The sequence below is a fragment of the Populus nigra genome, chromosome 7 (genome assembly GCF_951802175.1).
Source record: "Populus nigra chromosome 7, ddPopNigr1.1, whole genome shotgun sequence".
In the NCBI taxonomy this organism is placed as follows: Eukaryota; Viridiplantae; Streptophyta; class Magnoliopsida; order Malpighiales; family Salicaceae; genus Populus; species Populus nigra.
The window spans coordinates 14,187,492-14,204,585 of NC_084858.1; the positions used below are offsets into that span (position 1 = coordinate 14,187,492).

General features: G+C 31.8%; 1 protein-coding gene across 1 annotated transcript; it reads left to right on the plus strand.

Moving 5' to 3' along the window:
• The first annotated feature begins 4,112 nt into the window (after positions 1-4,112).
• Positions 4,113-7,285, plus strand: LOC133699021 (cytokinin hydroxylase-like). The gene is made up of 5 exons (XM_062122143.1): positions 4,113-4,494; positions 4,608-4,834; positions 4,952-5,193; positions 5,440-5,818; positions 6,726-7,285. The coding sequence occupies exons 1-5, from the start codon at positions 4,209-4,211 to the stop codon at positions 7,146-7,148; spliced, it is 1,557 nt and encodes a 518-aa protein (XP_061978127.1). The 5' UTR covers positions 4,113-4,208; the 3' UTR covers positions 7,149-7,285.
• Positions 7,286-17,094: the final 9,809 nt, after the last annotated feature.

Genomic DNA, 17,094 nt, shown 5'->3' on the forward strand with positions numbered 1-17,094 from the left:
CCGTGAAACGGGTTGCATATAAGAGTAGAAGCCCAAACTTTTAGCTTAGAGAGTGGAGCATGTGGTTAGAGCTGAATTATTATAAAATTCACATGTAATTTATCCTTTCTTATCTTTTTATTATTGCCTTAGTATTTTTTTATTGTTGAAGTGTGGTTTCTTTTGTTTTCAAACTTGGAATTTTATGTGTGGATGTTGTTGTATTCTTTATGTTTGTTTGATAAAAACTAATATAGGTTAAGTTTCCAGAACACCTAATTCACCTCTTATTTTTTAGGCGTTTTGAATCATTTAATGAAACGGTTTAATATTAGCTGTCTGATTTATTATAAATAAACAAGATTGTTAAAAGTTTTGAAGTTTTTATTTTTCTCATTCAATGATTTATATTCATTTCTACAATTAACTTTTAAGTGTAAAAATTAAGAAAAATAATTTCAATTTGATGACTATCATTATAATAATCTATTTATTTTTCATTGTGTTTTATATATACTTATTTTCAATAAAAAAAATTTCAAAATCCAAATTCTAAATTTGTTCAAACACCCATTCTGTTTAATCCTAATTATTTTTTTTATTACTTCAACCTAATTCAATCATGTTTGTTAATTGCAATTAATTTTTCATAAAATTATTTATTAATTAAATTGAAAAAAAATCATCAAGAGTATAAAATTAAAATGAAAAAAAATAAAATTTCAAGATAAGTGAATAAATGAAACATTGATGAATATAAAAGAAAATCATATCTTAATTATTAATGGATTGATTAAAATAAAATAAGGATGTAAATGATACATAATTAAACTATTAGATTGTAATAGACGTTTGAATAGGTTAAGGGACTTTGAAGTTCATTGTTTAATCGTGTCTTCACCAATAAATATGTAATATATTTCTTAAATAAAAATTGACAACATGATTTATTTCTTAAAAAAAACAATAATAAATATTCTAAAAAAAATATTTGCACTAAATGATCTAGTTAAAAACTTATCTCTTTTAGTTTCTCACTCTTCATATTCATTAATTGGTTGTGCTTGGTTATTTATTTATTTAGGTGGTGCTAATACTTAATAATTGGGGAAGTGTGGATGAACGTGATTATTAAGAAAAAAAAACTCAAAGAGATCGGTGATAGTGTATTGTGAGAGGAAATTTGTGTATTGAAATCAGATTTTGTTATTTATTTTATTTAATTTAATGGTGATTATTTGCGGTGTTGAAAAAAAAAAACTAACTTTAGATAATACTTAATTTGATAAAAATAAATGAAATTATATTGAATTAAAAAAAATTAGAGATATAAAAACTGAATTTAAACACTAGAAAAGTATTGAGCTTCCTTTTCTTGCAAACATCAATGAATGAATTGAATGGGAAGGGAAGAGAGTCAAGCCTTTTTATTTTATAGTCACTCAATTTGTTTTTTAATTTTATCATTCAACTCTTAATTGAGTCGAGTCGGTAATTCAACTCATATATTTTTTTTAAAAATATATTTTAAGTATATAGATTTTTTTTTATTATAAAAGTTTTCTAATACAGGTATACCGTAGACCACTAATATAATCTTATAATATAAGCAATCCTTTCAAAATAGTTGTTCATAACACATCACATAATTAAAAGTGAGGGTTTATAATTGAAATTGAGAGTTTTATTTTTTTTTAACTATAAGTAGGCAGAATTGTAGATATAGATTTATTAGGATATAGATTCACTTCTAGAAAAAACAAAACACAATAAATTACAAGGAAGAGAAATTATTTGCCTTATATGTAATAAGGAATTAGATTTAGTTTTGAAAATTGTAATAGATTTATAATTTGAATTCAATGCACTAAATCCATAAAATATTATTATTTTTATCATGCTTTAAATCATGTTCCTCCCGTTTGAAATATTTAAAGATTTATATTTAGCAAATATAACAGTCATGTCTTTAAAAAACAATTGCGAGAGGGTCTCAATCTTTTTAAACTACTATCATCAAGCAAACAATTTGATTCACAAATTTTATAAATAGAAAAAAAAACCCCTCAAATCTACCAAAAAATAAAATTTGTTTTTTACCAATCTTGATTATAAGAAAAAGATCATGTGCAAATATTTGAATCTTGAACTTGTAAACAAATTCGATATGAGCTAATTAATGAAAAAGATTTGATATAAAAGATATAGGTAAAAGATATGGAAAGGATTAGAAATAAAAAAATTAATTTGAAACAAATAAAAAAATATAAAATTTTTAATATTTTTTAAAAGTATTTTTAAAGAGTAAAAACAACGGGTTGTTATTAGAAAATAGATTTACTTCTACAAAAACAAAAGCAGCCCAATATATTACTATAAAAAGCAAAGAATTTATTGTTTACCTTATATGGAATAAGGAATTAGATTTAGTTTTGGAAATTATAGTAGATTTATAATTCGAAATGTTATATTTGACTGGCAAATTTTATAAATAGAAAACAAATCCTCAAATTTACCAATCTACCCAAAAACATAATAGGAAAAAAATGTTTAATGATATTAGAGGTCCTTGTGTTATTGGTTTTTGATAAAGATACCCTTTCGATTTCAATATGGGCAATTAGATCCTTATGATGTTTGGTCAGTTAGGCAATAGAGGTCCTTCTATTTATAATCAACCTAATTATCCATTAATTTTGTCTTTTAAAAGGGAGGGGCACACATGTAAGCTTTTTATTGGTTCCTATCATAGAAAAAAAGAATTTTTTTTAAAAAATTAATATATATATATATATTAAAATTAAAAGTCAATATTTTTTCACTTTTTTATTTATTTATACTTAAAAATTGTTTTACATTAGAAAACGTTTTTTTACTTTATATTTAAAAAGAAAAAAAATTGATTAAAACTTTTATGTTGATTTTCGTATTTGTTTTATGTTTCTAGCTTATTTTTTATTTTATTTCTAAAATCCAAATAAAAGTATTAGTAAATAAATGCATTTTATGCAAAATTATAAAATCTCAAACACATAAAATCAGCTTTCATGAAAAAATAAATTAAGAAAACAAGCCTATGAGAAAAATATAAAAATTGAATCAAGAAAGTTTCATCTATAAATACATAATTTTATCAAGTAAAAAAATAAATATAAAAAATAAAAACTCACTTTATTTTGGTAAATATGTAAAGAGTTAGTTAAATAAATAAAAATAATAACAAATCTAGAATAAGCCGAGTTAACAAAAAAAAATCATTTTTAAAATCTTAAAATATAGTTAAAAGTAACTTTTTAAATAAATAAATTAGAAACAAATTCTATTTATATATAAATAAAAAATTGGCAAGAAAATTTTTTTTTTTTCAAAATTTAAATTAATTTGAACTTTTTCTAAACTTGAAACTAGAGGTATTAAAAAAATCCGGTTGTTTATTTGTAATATTTGCATTATCTGACTCGATCTGATCCGTCGATGTTGGATAATATGGATATTATAAATAATAGTTGGTTAAAAAATCAAAGAAATTGATATCTTGGGTCGGGTGGCTGATCAAGATTTTTGAAACCGGATCAACCCGACCCAACATGTATATTCTATTCTCTGTTTTTATTTATATTTAATAATTTATGAATTGAATATTTATTTTATTTTATTTATAAATGTTTCACATCCAAAGTTCTTGTTAATAGGTTTTTTTAACGTAAGCCTAATTCGTGAATATCTTCAATATCCATAAAAAATTTAGCTCAACTCGATATATCCAACTCACTCGAGTTTTAATAAATAAATAAATCAAATTTATAATTTATAAAATATCAAAAATTAAATTAGATATAATTATAAACTCAAACTCAACCCAAGTATATCTACAAACACCACTAATAAAAAGCTATCATGTGTTCCCATACTTTTAAAAGTCAAAATTAACAGATAATTAGGTTGATTATAGACGAGGGACCTCTATTACATAATGGAGAAATTATACGAATTCAATCGCCTAAATTGAAACTATAAGGATGTTTTTGTGAAAAATAGATACCACTCTAACCTTTAATATCATTTTTTTTTAAAAAAAACAACTTCTAAAAATTCGTGCTTTTTTGTTGTGCCTATAAATTAATGTTCCTCAGTTGATTCACTAGACAACCCTCCAGTCTGCAACTCTTAATATATTTTTTTCCCTGTCTGTAGTGTATTGCTTATAAGTTGATTGATCACCACCAACCATGGCTGTGATGATGTTGGTGTTGACAAGTCTATTAGTTATATTCATCTTTTCGTTTCTCAAGGTTGCATATGATACCATATCATGTTATTTTCTTACACCAAGGCGCATCCAGAAAATCATGGAGAAGCAAGGAGTGCGTGGCCCAAAACCCCGCCCTCTCACCGGAAACATCCTAGACGTTGCCGCTTATGTTTCTAAATCAACTTCCAAGGACATGGATCACATCACTCATGACACTGTCAATCGTCTCTTGCCACATTATGTTGCTTGGTCTAAACAATACGGTATGTAAGCATATCTCACTGTCGAGACGACGGGACTTGAACCGGAGACTTAATCCACTGTTTTACTGAAAGAAAAAACCTTATGTTTGCTCTCCTTTTTTGTTTTTTTACAGGGAAAAGGTTCATATTTTGGAATGGGGTAGAGCCACGGCTGTGCATATCGGAGACAGAAATGATCAAGGAACTTTTAACAAAGTATAGCACTAAATCTGGAAAATCATGGCTGCAGAGAGAAGGAACAAAACATTTTATTGGTCGTGGTTTGTTAATGGCTAACGGCAGTGATTGGTATCATCAACGCCATATTGCGGCGCCGTCATTCATGGGAGAAAGGCTCAAGGTTAATATATAGCTCATGACATGATTCATATTGTTGGTATTTGATTCGTTTTTAATGATTGAAGTGCTGGTAAAAATGGTGGGTTAATTTAGATTTTTTATTTTCCTGGTTATGAAGAGCAAAGCAGGGCTGATGGTGGAATGCACAAAGAATATGCTCCAATCACTGCAAAATGCAGTAGAATCAGGCCAAACAGAGGTAGAAATTGGTGAATACATGTCTAGAGTTACTGCTGATATAATTTCAAGAACCCAATTCGGTAGTAGCTATGAAAAGGGGAAGCAAATATTCCATCTCTTAACAGAATTGCAAAGTCTTTGTCATCAGGCAACTAGGCACTTGTGCCTTCCCGGAAGCCGGTAGGTCTTATTCAGAGAAATAGAATTTTTTTTTTCTTTTTTTATAATCTGATTCTATATCTGATAAAAAGTAGTGTATGGATTTCTTTTACGTGGTCATTTTTTTTCCCTTTGATACTCTTCTTTCTCTTTCAAGTCAGTTCTGGCTCTTCAGAAATTTACTAGTGATTCCTTGTCTGCAACAACTTGCATTAACAATAGATTCAGGGTCATGTGGGATTAAATTTTAATGCACTCCTCTGACAGGTTCTTTCCAAGCAACTACAACAGACAAATAAAATCTAAGAAGATGGAGGTGGATAGATTACTGCTGGAGATTATACAAAGCCGGAAAGACTGCGTAGAGATCGGCAGAAGTAGTTCTTATGGAGATGATTTACTGGGGATGCTCCTAAATGAGATGGAGAAGAAGAGAAGTGATGGTTTTAATATAAACCTGCAGTTGGTTATGGATGAATGTAAGACATTCTTCTTTGCTGGACATGAGACAACTTCTCTTTTACTCACATGGACAGTCATGCTTCTAGCTAGCAACCCTTCCTGGCAAGAAAAGGTGAGAGCAGAGGTGAAAGAAGTCTGCAATGATGAAACTCCTTCAATCGACCATCTTCCCAAATTCAATCTGGTAAGCAACAATTTATCAAGCCTTTCAAAATCCGTCCCCTTTACCCTAAACCATGCAAAACAGTGGGGGCTTAACTGGCAGTAGAATCCATGATGTAGGGAGGTATAATAATACTGAAATCCAACACTATGATTCTAAATGTATTTTCCTCTAGCTTCATGAAGAATTCAATTGTAAATTGACGCCTGAGCTGTTTACAGTATAGATATGAAAATTGTCCTGTCTGCTGATAAGATAGTTGTCATTGCCTAACCTTTCTAAAACTTTTAAATAAAAGTTGTACCTACCAAATCCTACTTGCAGCAATATAATTAGCAATGACTATCTTCCTCAGATAAGCTAAAGAATATCAGTTTTAAATATTTTCATTTCTCTCTCTTTTTAAGGTAGCAAATCCTTTTGCCATTAAAGAGAATTAGACAAAATGCTCGTGTACTATTGTGCTTTTAGCTAGCTGGGGGCACTCTGTTATGTATGACAACGACAAGTCTAGGGTCATTTCCAAAGAAAATATAGAACCACCACCACCTAATTTAACAAATCAGGCCTTATAGTTCATGGTTCGCCACTCCAGAGCTCGTTTTTCTAAGCTAGAGCTTCGAGGTATAGTTTAATGGAAGAAGCCAAAGAATCCCAATATTGATTAATCCATTTAACAGCCTAGCTGCCAACCTAGTGATGATTAAAATGGAATCATCCTAAATGAGTCAAAAGGGATTTCGTATTCTTTAGGTTCACGCAGGTTGGTATGGTCAACAAAGGTCCTATAGTGGCCATGTAAAGTTTTGTACCTTCCATTAAAGCCAAAAACCACCTACATTCCTTGCCTTTTGATCCCCGATTATCTGGTCAAGTTTTTTCTTCATGGTCAACTAACTTGTATACGAACTTCTTTCCTTTGCTGCAGCTAAACATGGTTGTAAGCGAGTCTCTGAGGCTCTACCCATCGGGCACTTTGCTCCCTCGAATGGCCTTCGAAGATATTAAGCTAGGTGATCTTGATATTCCAAAGGGGCTACAGATATGGATTCCGGTTCTAGCAATTCACCACAGCGAAGAATTATGGGGAAAAGATGCAAATGAGTTCAATCCTGACAGATTTGCCTCCAAGTCATTTGCTCCCGGACGGCATTTCATCCCTTTTGCGGCCGGACCCCGGAATTGTATAGGCCAATCCTTTGCTATGATGGAAGCTAAAATCATATTAGCCATGTTGATTTCCCAGTTTAGCTTCAATATTTCAGATAGTTACCGCCATGCTCCTGTTGTTGTCCTTACAATAAAACCAAAATATGGGGTTCAAGTTTACTTGAAGCCCTTGAATTCGTGAAAAAAAGATTTTTTCATTATATTACAGTCAAGAAATTAGATGTCTAACTAGTGAAGTTTGTGCTCTCAATTTTGTAAACAAGGTGATACAGCCACTAATAAAATAAAAGAAGCACAGTGAGAGAGATTTTGTTCAAACATGCCTTTGCCTGTCCATTTTCACAAGTAATTAACTGTGCTAATTAACTTCTAAATTAGCAAAATATCCTAACTACTCCAAGTAATCTAAGACCAGATTAATTTAAGGCAAACTTTTTTGAAGCCAAAAAAACTCAGTAGGCCATCCAATGAAGGAAGGAGAGAGGCACTACAGGCATGCTTAAGAGGTCAAATTAAGCCAGTAGAGTATCTAAAGGCGATGAAAAACGAGTGTGAGTGCTGTGTAGATCAGCCTGAGATGCTCATGGAAAAGACTAAATAAAGAAACAAATATGTGAAGAGGGGAAAAAGGGTTTCTTCTTTAGCAATTGATGCCCATAACACTTGTAAAGATAACTATGATTCTTCCATTCTTTTCTCTCCAATTAGATCTTGATTTAGGTAAGTGCTCCAACTTTCTACACTGATAAAACAAATAGCAAGGCCAGCTTGCGTAGGGCATTTTGGCCCTTTGAAAGGATGCTTTCTGATCAGCCAGTACCCTCCCTCCCATCATATACTTCCTGCACCTGCAGCCTGTTATTCTGCTCCTTCCACTACTCATTTCCTACTATTATTTTTGCTTCAACTTACTATTTATTTATTCCTCTTTTTTTGTCACTGTCCTTGATCACTTTGCACGAGAAATTCCTACTATTTTCTTTTCTTAAGATGAGATTGTTTTTTATACATCAAAATTACTGGTATCAAGTAGATTATACACACCTCGACAATTATGTTATAAATGACATGAACAGAAAAAGATCACAGAAAAATCATAGTAAAGATCCGGGAAGAATATTTTAGTAAATACTATCAAAGACGAGATCTTAAGTAGAAGGAAATTGTTATGATAAACGTATCTGTACTTTAAGTGATTTAATTTGGTCCGATTGTTTTTCCAAAATCAAAGCACGAGCTGTCGAGCTCGATGTTATTCAAATTTCTCAAGTTTTAATATATATTTTTCTTAATTAATTACTAATTTGAGGAGAACAAAGTATATATTTTTTAGTGACTAGTAAATCTTTTAGAAGGGATTATTATAAGTATATTTAGCACATATATATTAGCAATCGAATATTTTTTTTTCCTTTGTAATTCGAATTGTGATCAAATCGTCATAACTTAGTAAAGGATGTAAATTTATATTTAAAAATTCACCCTCCCGGCCATTGAACCATATTTCTAGTTTATAAAAACAAACACTTGTATCCCTAAGAGAATTCTTTAATGGTTAGGATATCGAATTTCTTCTTGGAGATCAGATCTCTTGCTCAAATTTTGAGAAAGGTGAGTGGAATTTTTTTTTTTTTGGATTGATGTGGGTCTTCGGGCTAGCTTGGGTGCATCTCGATTAATTCTACGAGCTCTGAAGTTAACGACCATATAAGTTTCAAGTGACCATGAGGGTTGTAAGACTCGAATCAGTAACCTATAGGAATAAACATAAAACCTGATCAGTTGAGCTACATCCCTTAAGGTTAACATGTAAAATTGGTTTGTTTTCAGTGTGTAGCCTAAGCTTTTTAATTTTTATTAAACAAAAAAAGAATTATATTAATCAAATATTTACTGTTTCATTGTTGTAAAACCTTGTCGAAATTAAAAATAACATGATCAATAAGGATATGAATTATTGTTCATCACAGGTTCAAACCAATGGGTTCCTCTGTGAATCAAAAGCTAGTAACTATTACTTGCAGAGCATAAATTAAGAAATAGTAAAATTGGTAAGCGTGGCCATTGAAAAGGTGTAGACACCAAGTTCCAACACGGCTAACTATTTTCTTTACATGTCATTGGGGAAGGCAATGGATATTTATTATTAACAGTTAAAAAATTTAAAAATATCTATATAGATATTTTTTATTTAATAAAAATAAAATAGTTAATATATATATTAAATAATAAAATTATAAATATTATACATATGTATGTTTTATGTCAATATTAAAATATGCATGTATTATATTATATTAAAAAAATTTAAATATATCTATATAATATAAATATATTTTAGGTTAGCTTCAGGTGAATTTAGAGTTACATTTGACAATATTTATACTCTACCTTTTACATATAAAATAAATTAACTATTCAAAAGATATTTATTGTTCAAGTCAAGATGAATCAATTTTTATCGAGTTTGAATTAAATTATTATTTTAAATATCACCAAGTTTGATTGCTCTATTTATATACATACATGATACACGTTGTAAATTATTCATGAAATCAAATTAAAATTAGTTGAGATAATTATTTGATATTATCTACTTAGTTAGCTAAACTAAGTTACACTTCATGGATTCCATGTTTTAAAACAATATTGCAACATGGGAGTCTAAATTTGCGGATTACAAGCAAAAGTTCATGTGAAATCAAAAGGCAGACAAGCAAATGGTAATCATTTTTCACAAAAAGGCAGTCGTTTGTTTGAAAAAGTGAAAATTTGTGATGAAAATGGAAGAAAGGCAATCCAGAGCACATGATCCAACTAGCCGAAGGAATAAAGATCTTTTTTTTTTTTTTTTTTTTCTCGTAGGCAAGTTGCCTCATGCGTGGCTGATAACTTGGAGGCGTCCTTGCTAGTTTTGGTTGCCCCCAGTTGATTCTATTTGTGAGGATCTTAAATGAAGATGGATAGTTTAGTGGTACGATTTATTATTTACTAATTAGGGTTATTAATGTGAAAATTTATTGGAAACCAAATGTAATAATGTCTAAACCAAAAAAAAAGTTAACTAGAAAAGTGAAATATTTTATTTAATAATAAAATAAAATTAAAAATTAATTAATCTTTATTGTAATATTAATGAAAAATCAAAATATCTTATATTTTTATTTATGTTTAATTTTAATCTAATACTTGTTTTTTATTTTAGTTTAACGTGGGTATTCGGCCAGCTTGCGTGCACCTTGACTAATCCCACGGGCTCTAAGTTAACGACCATGTAAGTCTCTGGTGGCTATCATATGAGCAACCACATGCTTGAACCTGAGATCACAGAGGGAACAAACATTTTAGTCCCAAATTCTTACCACTGAACCATCACCTATATAGTTAACTTGGTTGTGATTATGAAAAAAATATCATTTACTGTTTTAATTACTTTTCTAATTATTTAATATATCGTTAGAGCCATCTATCATCCTTTATTTGAGTTAACTAACAGCATTAATTTGGTCAAATTTAACGAATTCTGTGAAGCGACTGAGTTCTAATTGTAGGAGTAGACGGTTCCATTTAATGCAAACTATTGTAGATGGTTTTATTTGATCAAACATCAAAAGTAGAGGGACCGTTGATGATTTTTAGCCCTCATTAATTTATTTTCACACAGTACTGTATTTGATGCTCTTAATAATATTTGAGAGGTCAATTAATGTACTTAATTGGTGTTTTCTAATACGTATACTATACATATTATATGTCGTACGTATTCCTTGATTTGAGCTCCCGACACATTTGTTGAAAGTGATACACAATCCTATGATATATAACGATTAATTGTAAACCTTTTTATTCATTATCTTCCCTTTGCGCGAGTGGGTTTTATTAAATGGCTGAAAAGTAGTGGTTTGTACTTCAATGCGTTGTGTTTGCACTGGAGTTTGAGTAAATTTTAATTTTTTTTATTATATACATCAATATAAAGAATTATTTTGATATATTTTTAAATAAAAACACTTTAAAAAAATATCAACTAATTAATCTCCCTCTCCCAAAAAAAAAAAAGAGAGAAAAAAGAAAGGTGGTGGCATGTCGAAAAGTAGGGTGAAGGAGCACGAGGGAATAAAGGCCAATAGATGTATACACAAGGCCTCTCTCTCCTTGATGTAAACATATATTTATTTGTGTTAAAATATTTGATAAAAAAGAAATGCACTAGAGATCAAATTATGCGCCACCATTACTCTCTCACCTTCACTACCGTGTCCTTCCCCACCACTCTTGTTTGCCTTGCAAAAACATAATGAAACTACTAAGTGCTTCACCAATTTAAAATTATGCTGCAAGAGAATGTGTCTATTCCGAAGAACTCCAAAGCTATCATTTAAATCTTCATGTCCATTATTAAATTGAGGTTCAAGTGGATCATTATTAATTGTCCATATACTTTTAATTAGGTGATAACTCGTGCGGCCATTTAGCATATAAAATTAGTAAATTCCCCATCTCACACTATCTTTAAGCAGTCGATAACTTTGATTAATTTATGAGTTGTAGTTTACTTTAACACCTAGGGATAAGTGTATATCCATAGATTAACCCTTTCTAGCACTAAGGTACGTGGAGTTAATTTCGTCAGTAAATCAAGATTAAAGATGAGGTTAGGCTGCTAGTGACATCAATGACTAGTGAATTGGCCGCCAACTAAAATACCTTCCACGCATCGCCCACGAATTCATTAGGTTAATTATTATGCTGGGGATATAAATAGATCATACAAGGGGCGCTCACCGATAGGTTGGATTTTTAAGCTTAGACATAATTTCCTTAATATGTATTATAACGTGTATATAGTACATAATTTCCTTAATATGTATTATAACGTGTATACCAGTAGCCTTGACCTTAACATTTTATGTTAAGGGTCACAACAAAAAACAAGTGGAGTTTTGTGGTTCAATATGGAGCTTGGGCTCTGCCTCGGGCTCATATGGACAGTCAACGTATGACATGTGTTGGTTTTTAAGGCTTGGTTCAACGTATCAACCAACCGACATTGAGCTCTGTTTTTGATAAGTTTCTTAGGCTTTTCAGAATTGAGCCTATAATTAAGGGGACCTATTACCATCTAGTCGTTAGCATTGATGGTGGTAATGACATGCATTGGTTTTTTACCTTCACAAACATACCCATAAGAGTCATGAAAGGAACCTTGTACAGAAAACAAGTTTATGTCAAGAAATGAATGGGAAAGTGGCTGATAATATGGTATAATGAGTCAGTCATCCCCTAGAGGTGGGATGCAACAAATTTAAAGTTATTCTTATTGTTGGAGGGTACCTCTCCCTAATGTTAATAGAAGACCTTGTTTGAGCTCAGATAAGGAGAAAACATGCGCTATATTGGCATCGACGTCAATCAGGTACGATGCCTATAGAATGGACAAATAGCATTACCAGGCTATACTGCAAAGTATGCAACTTCTTTACCCCTTGTTTTTTGTACATCTAAGTTCATTATTGAATTTTTTTTTTATGCAGGACTAACAATTGAAGGAGAATGAGAAAATTCAATAGTATATGTCGAGGAGAGTTCACAAAGAGGGTCTTCATCTCTTAACTTGAGTGGAGGCAAGACTAGAGAAGATATGGAGGATGACCTCATCATTGTAGATGAACTTTATATCTCTAAGGACACAATTACAATAGCTAGGACTTTTGCAGAAATAAAAGTAAAGGGTAATTGTAATCCCCCACCTAGGGGTCAAGCAGATCTAACCCTCCTGAAGTAATTATGGGCGTTTCTGCCTACTTTAAGAGAAATAGGGTCTCCACCCTTGTAAACAATAATGTTCCAACCTTGACTGTAGAGGCTTTTGTGGTGGCATTCCCTCTGCCTCTAGTTCTGACCTTGTTTGCAGAAGTTGTAGCTGTTGGGTCTTTTACCTGGGTTGTTCTCGGGGCAGCTGAATTTAGATTTGAAGATGCTTTTTTCAATTGGGCTCTTGACTGAACTCCCTTTAGTTTCCCCACCCTAACTAGATATGAGAGGCAACTCATGAAGGCTATTGTTGGTGGAAGGTTATACCTTGAGGAGACAAACCTTGACGTAGTGAAGCAGCTAGAAAGGATTCTCATCATTCCTTTAGACATTTCAATGATTTTTAATGAGAGTTATAACTGTTATTTGGCCTTAACTAGATAAATGACCTTCAATGTAAAGAACTTTCTCATTTAACCTTTTAGTTTCATTTTATGATCATTGTTCCTAACAATCTTATTTTTAGCAAATTTTCATGATATGTGCTCATTCCAAAAAGCATTGGATGAGCGAGAGAAACTAAATAAGGGAGGTTATGACCAAACATAAAGCAGGCCAGGCTTACCTCTAATGGCCAAGGGAGGAGAAAACTATTGTGGAGGTTGAACTAAGAAGCCTCAAAATAGCTTATACATCGCTAAAAAAAACAGATGCAAGGCATTGTTCTTCAGTTGGTCTCCGCTGAAAAATAACTTCAGGCTGCTTATTATTAGATGGATACCCTGAAACATTATATTCTTAAGGTGTAGGCCACTCAAGACAACATGAGGGTTGAGCTTCTCGCTGCTAGGAAAAAGCCTTGAGTTCTTGGGTGTAATTGGAGGCATTGAGAAACTCTCATATAGAGTTTCAGGAACTTTTCGAAGGGCTTTCTACTTTGTCCGAAATGATTATAGATAAGATCTTTTTTGCCATTTCCAATCTGTATTTCTTCAATCAATCAAGGGGAATGTAAATGGACTTTAATTTTGCTTTTCATTTAGTCTCAAAGCTTGATTTTGCATGTGTTCTCTACTAGGGCTGCAGCTACCCAACATGGAGAATATGTAGCTGATGAGCTTGACCTGGATGTTTATGCTTTAACTACTAACTCCCTTTATCCTTATAAACAACCTCAATCATGCAGGATTTATCCTGTGTGTAATGCATTTCATTTTCATATAAAAACTTCACTTTTATATTTTTTTTCTATATTGACTTGTATAGTTTGTATGAGTCTAACACCTATAGTAAAAATCTCATGTAGGATCCAAAGTTCTTAGGAGATTTTGAAAGTTTGTATGGGTCCAACGTCCATACTTAGAAAAATATTTTTGAAAGTTTGTACAGGTCAAACATTCAGTTTCAAAATTTGGCAAGAATCGAACTTTGAACTTTGCCTAACATTAGTAGGATTCAGTAGGATTAACCCTTTGCTTAGAACCAGGAGGGAATTTAGGTTACAAGTATATCCTTCTGTTTGAATGAAATTTCAACGAGTTGGTGAGATGCCCCTAGACATTATATAGATATTGGTGTTGTTACACTAATGAGACTAAAATAAACCTTGTGGAGAGTTTAAGGCTATTGCTCTATTGAGACAATTGATTAATCCATTCTAAGGTGAGTTATGCAATCACAGTAAGGAGATCATGTCAATCCTCGTTGTTGAGACCTTGTCAAATCCCATCTTTGAAGAGTTGTACAATTACACCGGTAAGACCATGTCAATCCCTTCCAAGGTAAATTATGTAATTGTATTAGGGAGATTAAGTTGATCTATTTTAAGCTAAATTATACAATCACACTTGAGAGACCGAGTCTATATCATCCTTGGAAAAGTTATAGGGCTATTATCCTAAAGAGATGTTGTGTCAATCTCATCCTTGAAGAGTTGTGCAATCGTACTAGGGAGATAATGTCAATCAAGGTAAGTTATACAATCATACTAGGGAGACTAGGTTAATCTCTTTCAAGATAAATTATGCAATTGCACTAGAAAAATTGAGTCCATCCTATCCTTGGAAGAGTTATGAGGCCATTTTCTTGGAGAGGTATCGTGCCAATCTCATACTTTGAGAGTTTTGCATCACACTAGGGAAACCATGTCAATCCATTCCAAGGTAAGTTATGCAATCGCACTAGGAAGACTAAGTTGATCCTTTCCAAGGTAAATTGTGCAATCGCACTAAGATGACTGGGTTCATCTTATCCTTGAAAGAGTTATGAGGTTTTTTTCACTAGAAAGATGTCGTGTCAATCTCATCTTTAAAAAGTTGTGCAATTGCATTAGGGGGACTATATTAATCTCTTCCAAGGTATTTTTGCAATTGCACTATAGAGATTGAGTTAATCCATTCCAAAGTAAATTGTGTAATTGCACTAACAAGACTGATTACATCTCATCCTTGAAAGAGTTATGGGGCCATTTCCATGAAGATGTGTCATGTCAACCCTATTTTTGGAGATTTATGCAATCAAACTAAGAAGATCATGTTAATCCCTTCAAAATTAAGTTGTGCAATAGCACTAAAAACACTGAGTTAATCCATTCCAAGGTAAAATGTGTAATCACACTAGAGAAATTGAGTTCATCCCATCCTTAGAAGAGTTATAGGGTCATTGCTCTTAAGTATCACCTGGAGAAGATGAAAACATCCTTACTTTGAATTAGTTAATCTATACATAAGAAACTTAAATTCTTAGTCATTGAATATGGTATATTTTTATTGCCCTCTAAGGTATAATCAACTCAATGACTTGGATATCCAATTTCTGCTAAAATTATAGTCTTAGCTTTATAGAGTTTCTTCAGTAAATGTCTTCTGGGTAATTGTCTTACTTTTCCTTGGATAGTTGCCAAAGAGACTTCACATCTTTTACAGTTTGAACTAACATTCCACTTGTAATTGTTGAAGGCTTTTAAGCTCTTGAGGTTTGAACAATATTTGTGAAGTTGAAAAAAAAGTGTGACCAAATTTACTTGTCTCACCGAGTCCCCGAGAAAAATAAAAGAAATCATATTCTAACTTAGAGAAACAAAAATGTTGCATAACATCCTGTTCTTTTACAAACAATTCATGTCCAATTTTCATGATAGATTGTTCCTCCCAATTTGATTTGAAACATTCTTGATCATTAAATTAATCTCTTCTACTGATGAACTTTATTGGTACCATCAATGAGATCATAAGAATGAATATCATCCTTTTGGTTGAGTGATGTTGTAGCTGTATGGAGCTTCTCTTGGCTAGTATACTAGTGCTAAGAAGCGATACAAATTCAACTTAGAGGCCACTAAAAATCACAATAGAGGTGAGTTCCAAGTTATCGTATCGGGCTCATTGGACCCGATGATTCCCTTGAATGCCTAACACTACCTCTATGACGAGTCAGATTTTACTGAAAAGTTATTGATGCTTCGATAGAGTAGTTGTGTTAGCAGTCATAGGGAGGTCCGTGGCACATCTCATTCCTGATATGTTTTGATTATCTACCCTTAATAGTGATAAGTGATGTCAAAAACCAGTTCAGAAAGAAAAATTGATGGCTTTTTTTATCAGTTTTCCACAGACAGTGCAAATGATAATGTCCTAAAAAATCCAAGTAGCTTAGGAGAAAGACTTATGTTTTGGATGATTGCTTCATCTCGTGGTTATAACAATCTAATCCATTCTTATTGACCATGATAACTTGTAGTCATTATCTGTAAAAGGTCCTCTTTGGTAGAAAAGACAATGATATTTTAGAGAGAAACTTTGAAAATAAAATATGTTATAAAAAATAAAGATTGTAAACCTTTTTTTTTTATTGTAGGACTCATAAGGTCTTTATAGCCCATGATTTTTTTTTCCTTTTATGGAGAAACTTCCCACCCGGTGTCACTAAGGGACTGAAGTGTCATTTTGGCCTGATAGCATTAACGATGGAAAATATCTCTAACATATAAATTAAAGAGGGATAAATATCCCTTGCACATCACTAATGAAGGATAAGTGGTAGGGCCTCTTGAAAACTTTTATTCACCCTAGGAATGTAAAGAAACCAGTAGCCTTGACCTTAACATTTTGTGTTAAGGGTCATGAGAAAAAAAACAAGCGGAGTTTTGTGGCCTAATATGAGGCCTAAAAAGATCATCAATTCTACATTCATTTCAGTTTAGTGAGATGTTGAGCCCTAGGATGTCAAGTTTGGTAGCTTGTTAGACCCATATGTACTTAGGTTCCGCGTGTAACTGAACTCGGAGATGTTGTATCTGACAGTTTGCCAAACTCACATGTACTTGGATTCAACGCAATAAATTTTAGGCAAAAATAACATATGTAAAACACATT

Bases quoted from the DNA above. Each gene is read 5' to 3' on its own strand.
- LOC133699021 (XM_062122143.1), top strand. From the start codon at position 4,209: ATGGCTGTGATGATGTTGGTGTTGACAAGTCTATTAGTTATATTCATC. The intron at 5,194-5,439 runs GTAGGTCTTATT...CTCCTCTGACAG, and splicing joins TTGTGCCTTCCCGGAAGCCG to GTTCTTTCCAAGCAACTACA. The intron at 5,819-6,725 runs GTAAGCAACAAT...CCTTTGCTGCAG, and splicing joins ATCTTCCCAAATTCAATCTG to CTAAACATGGTTGTAAGCGA.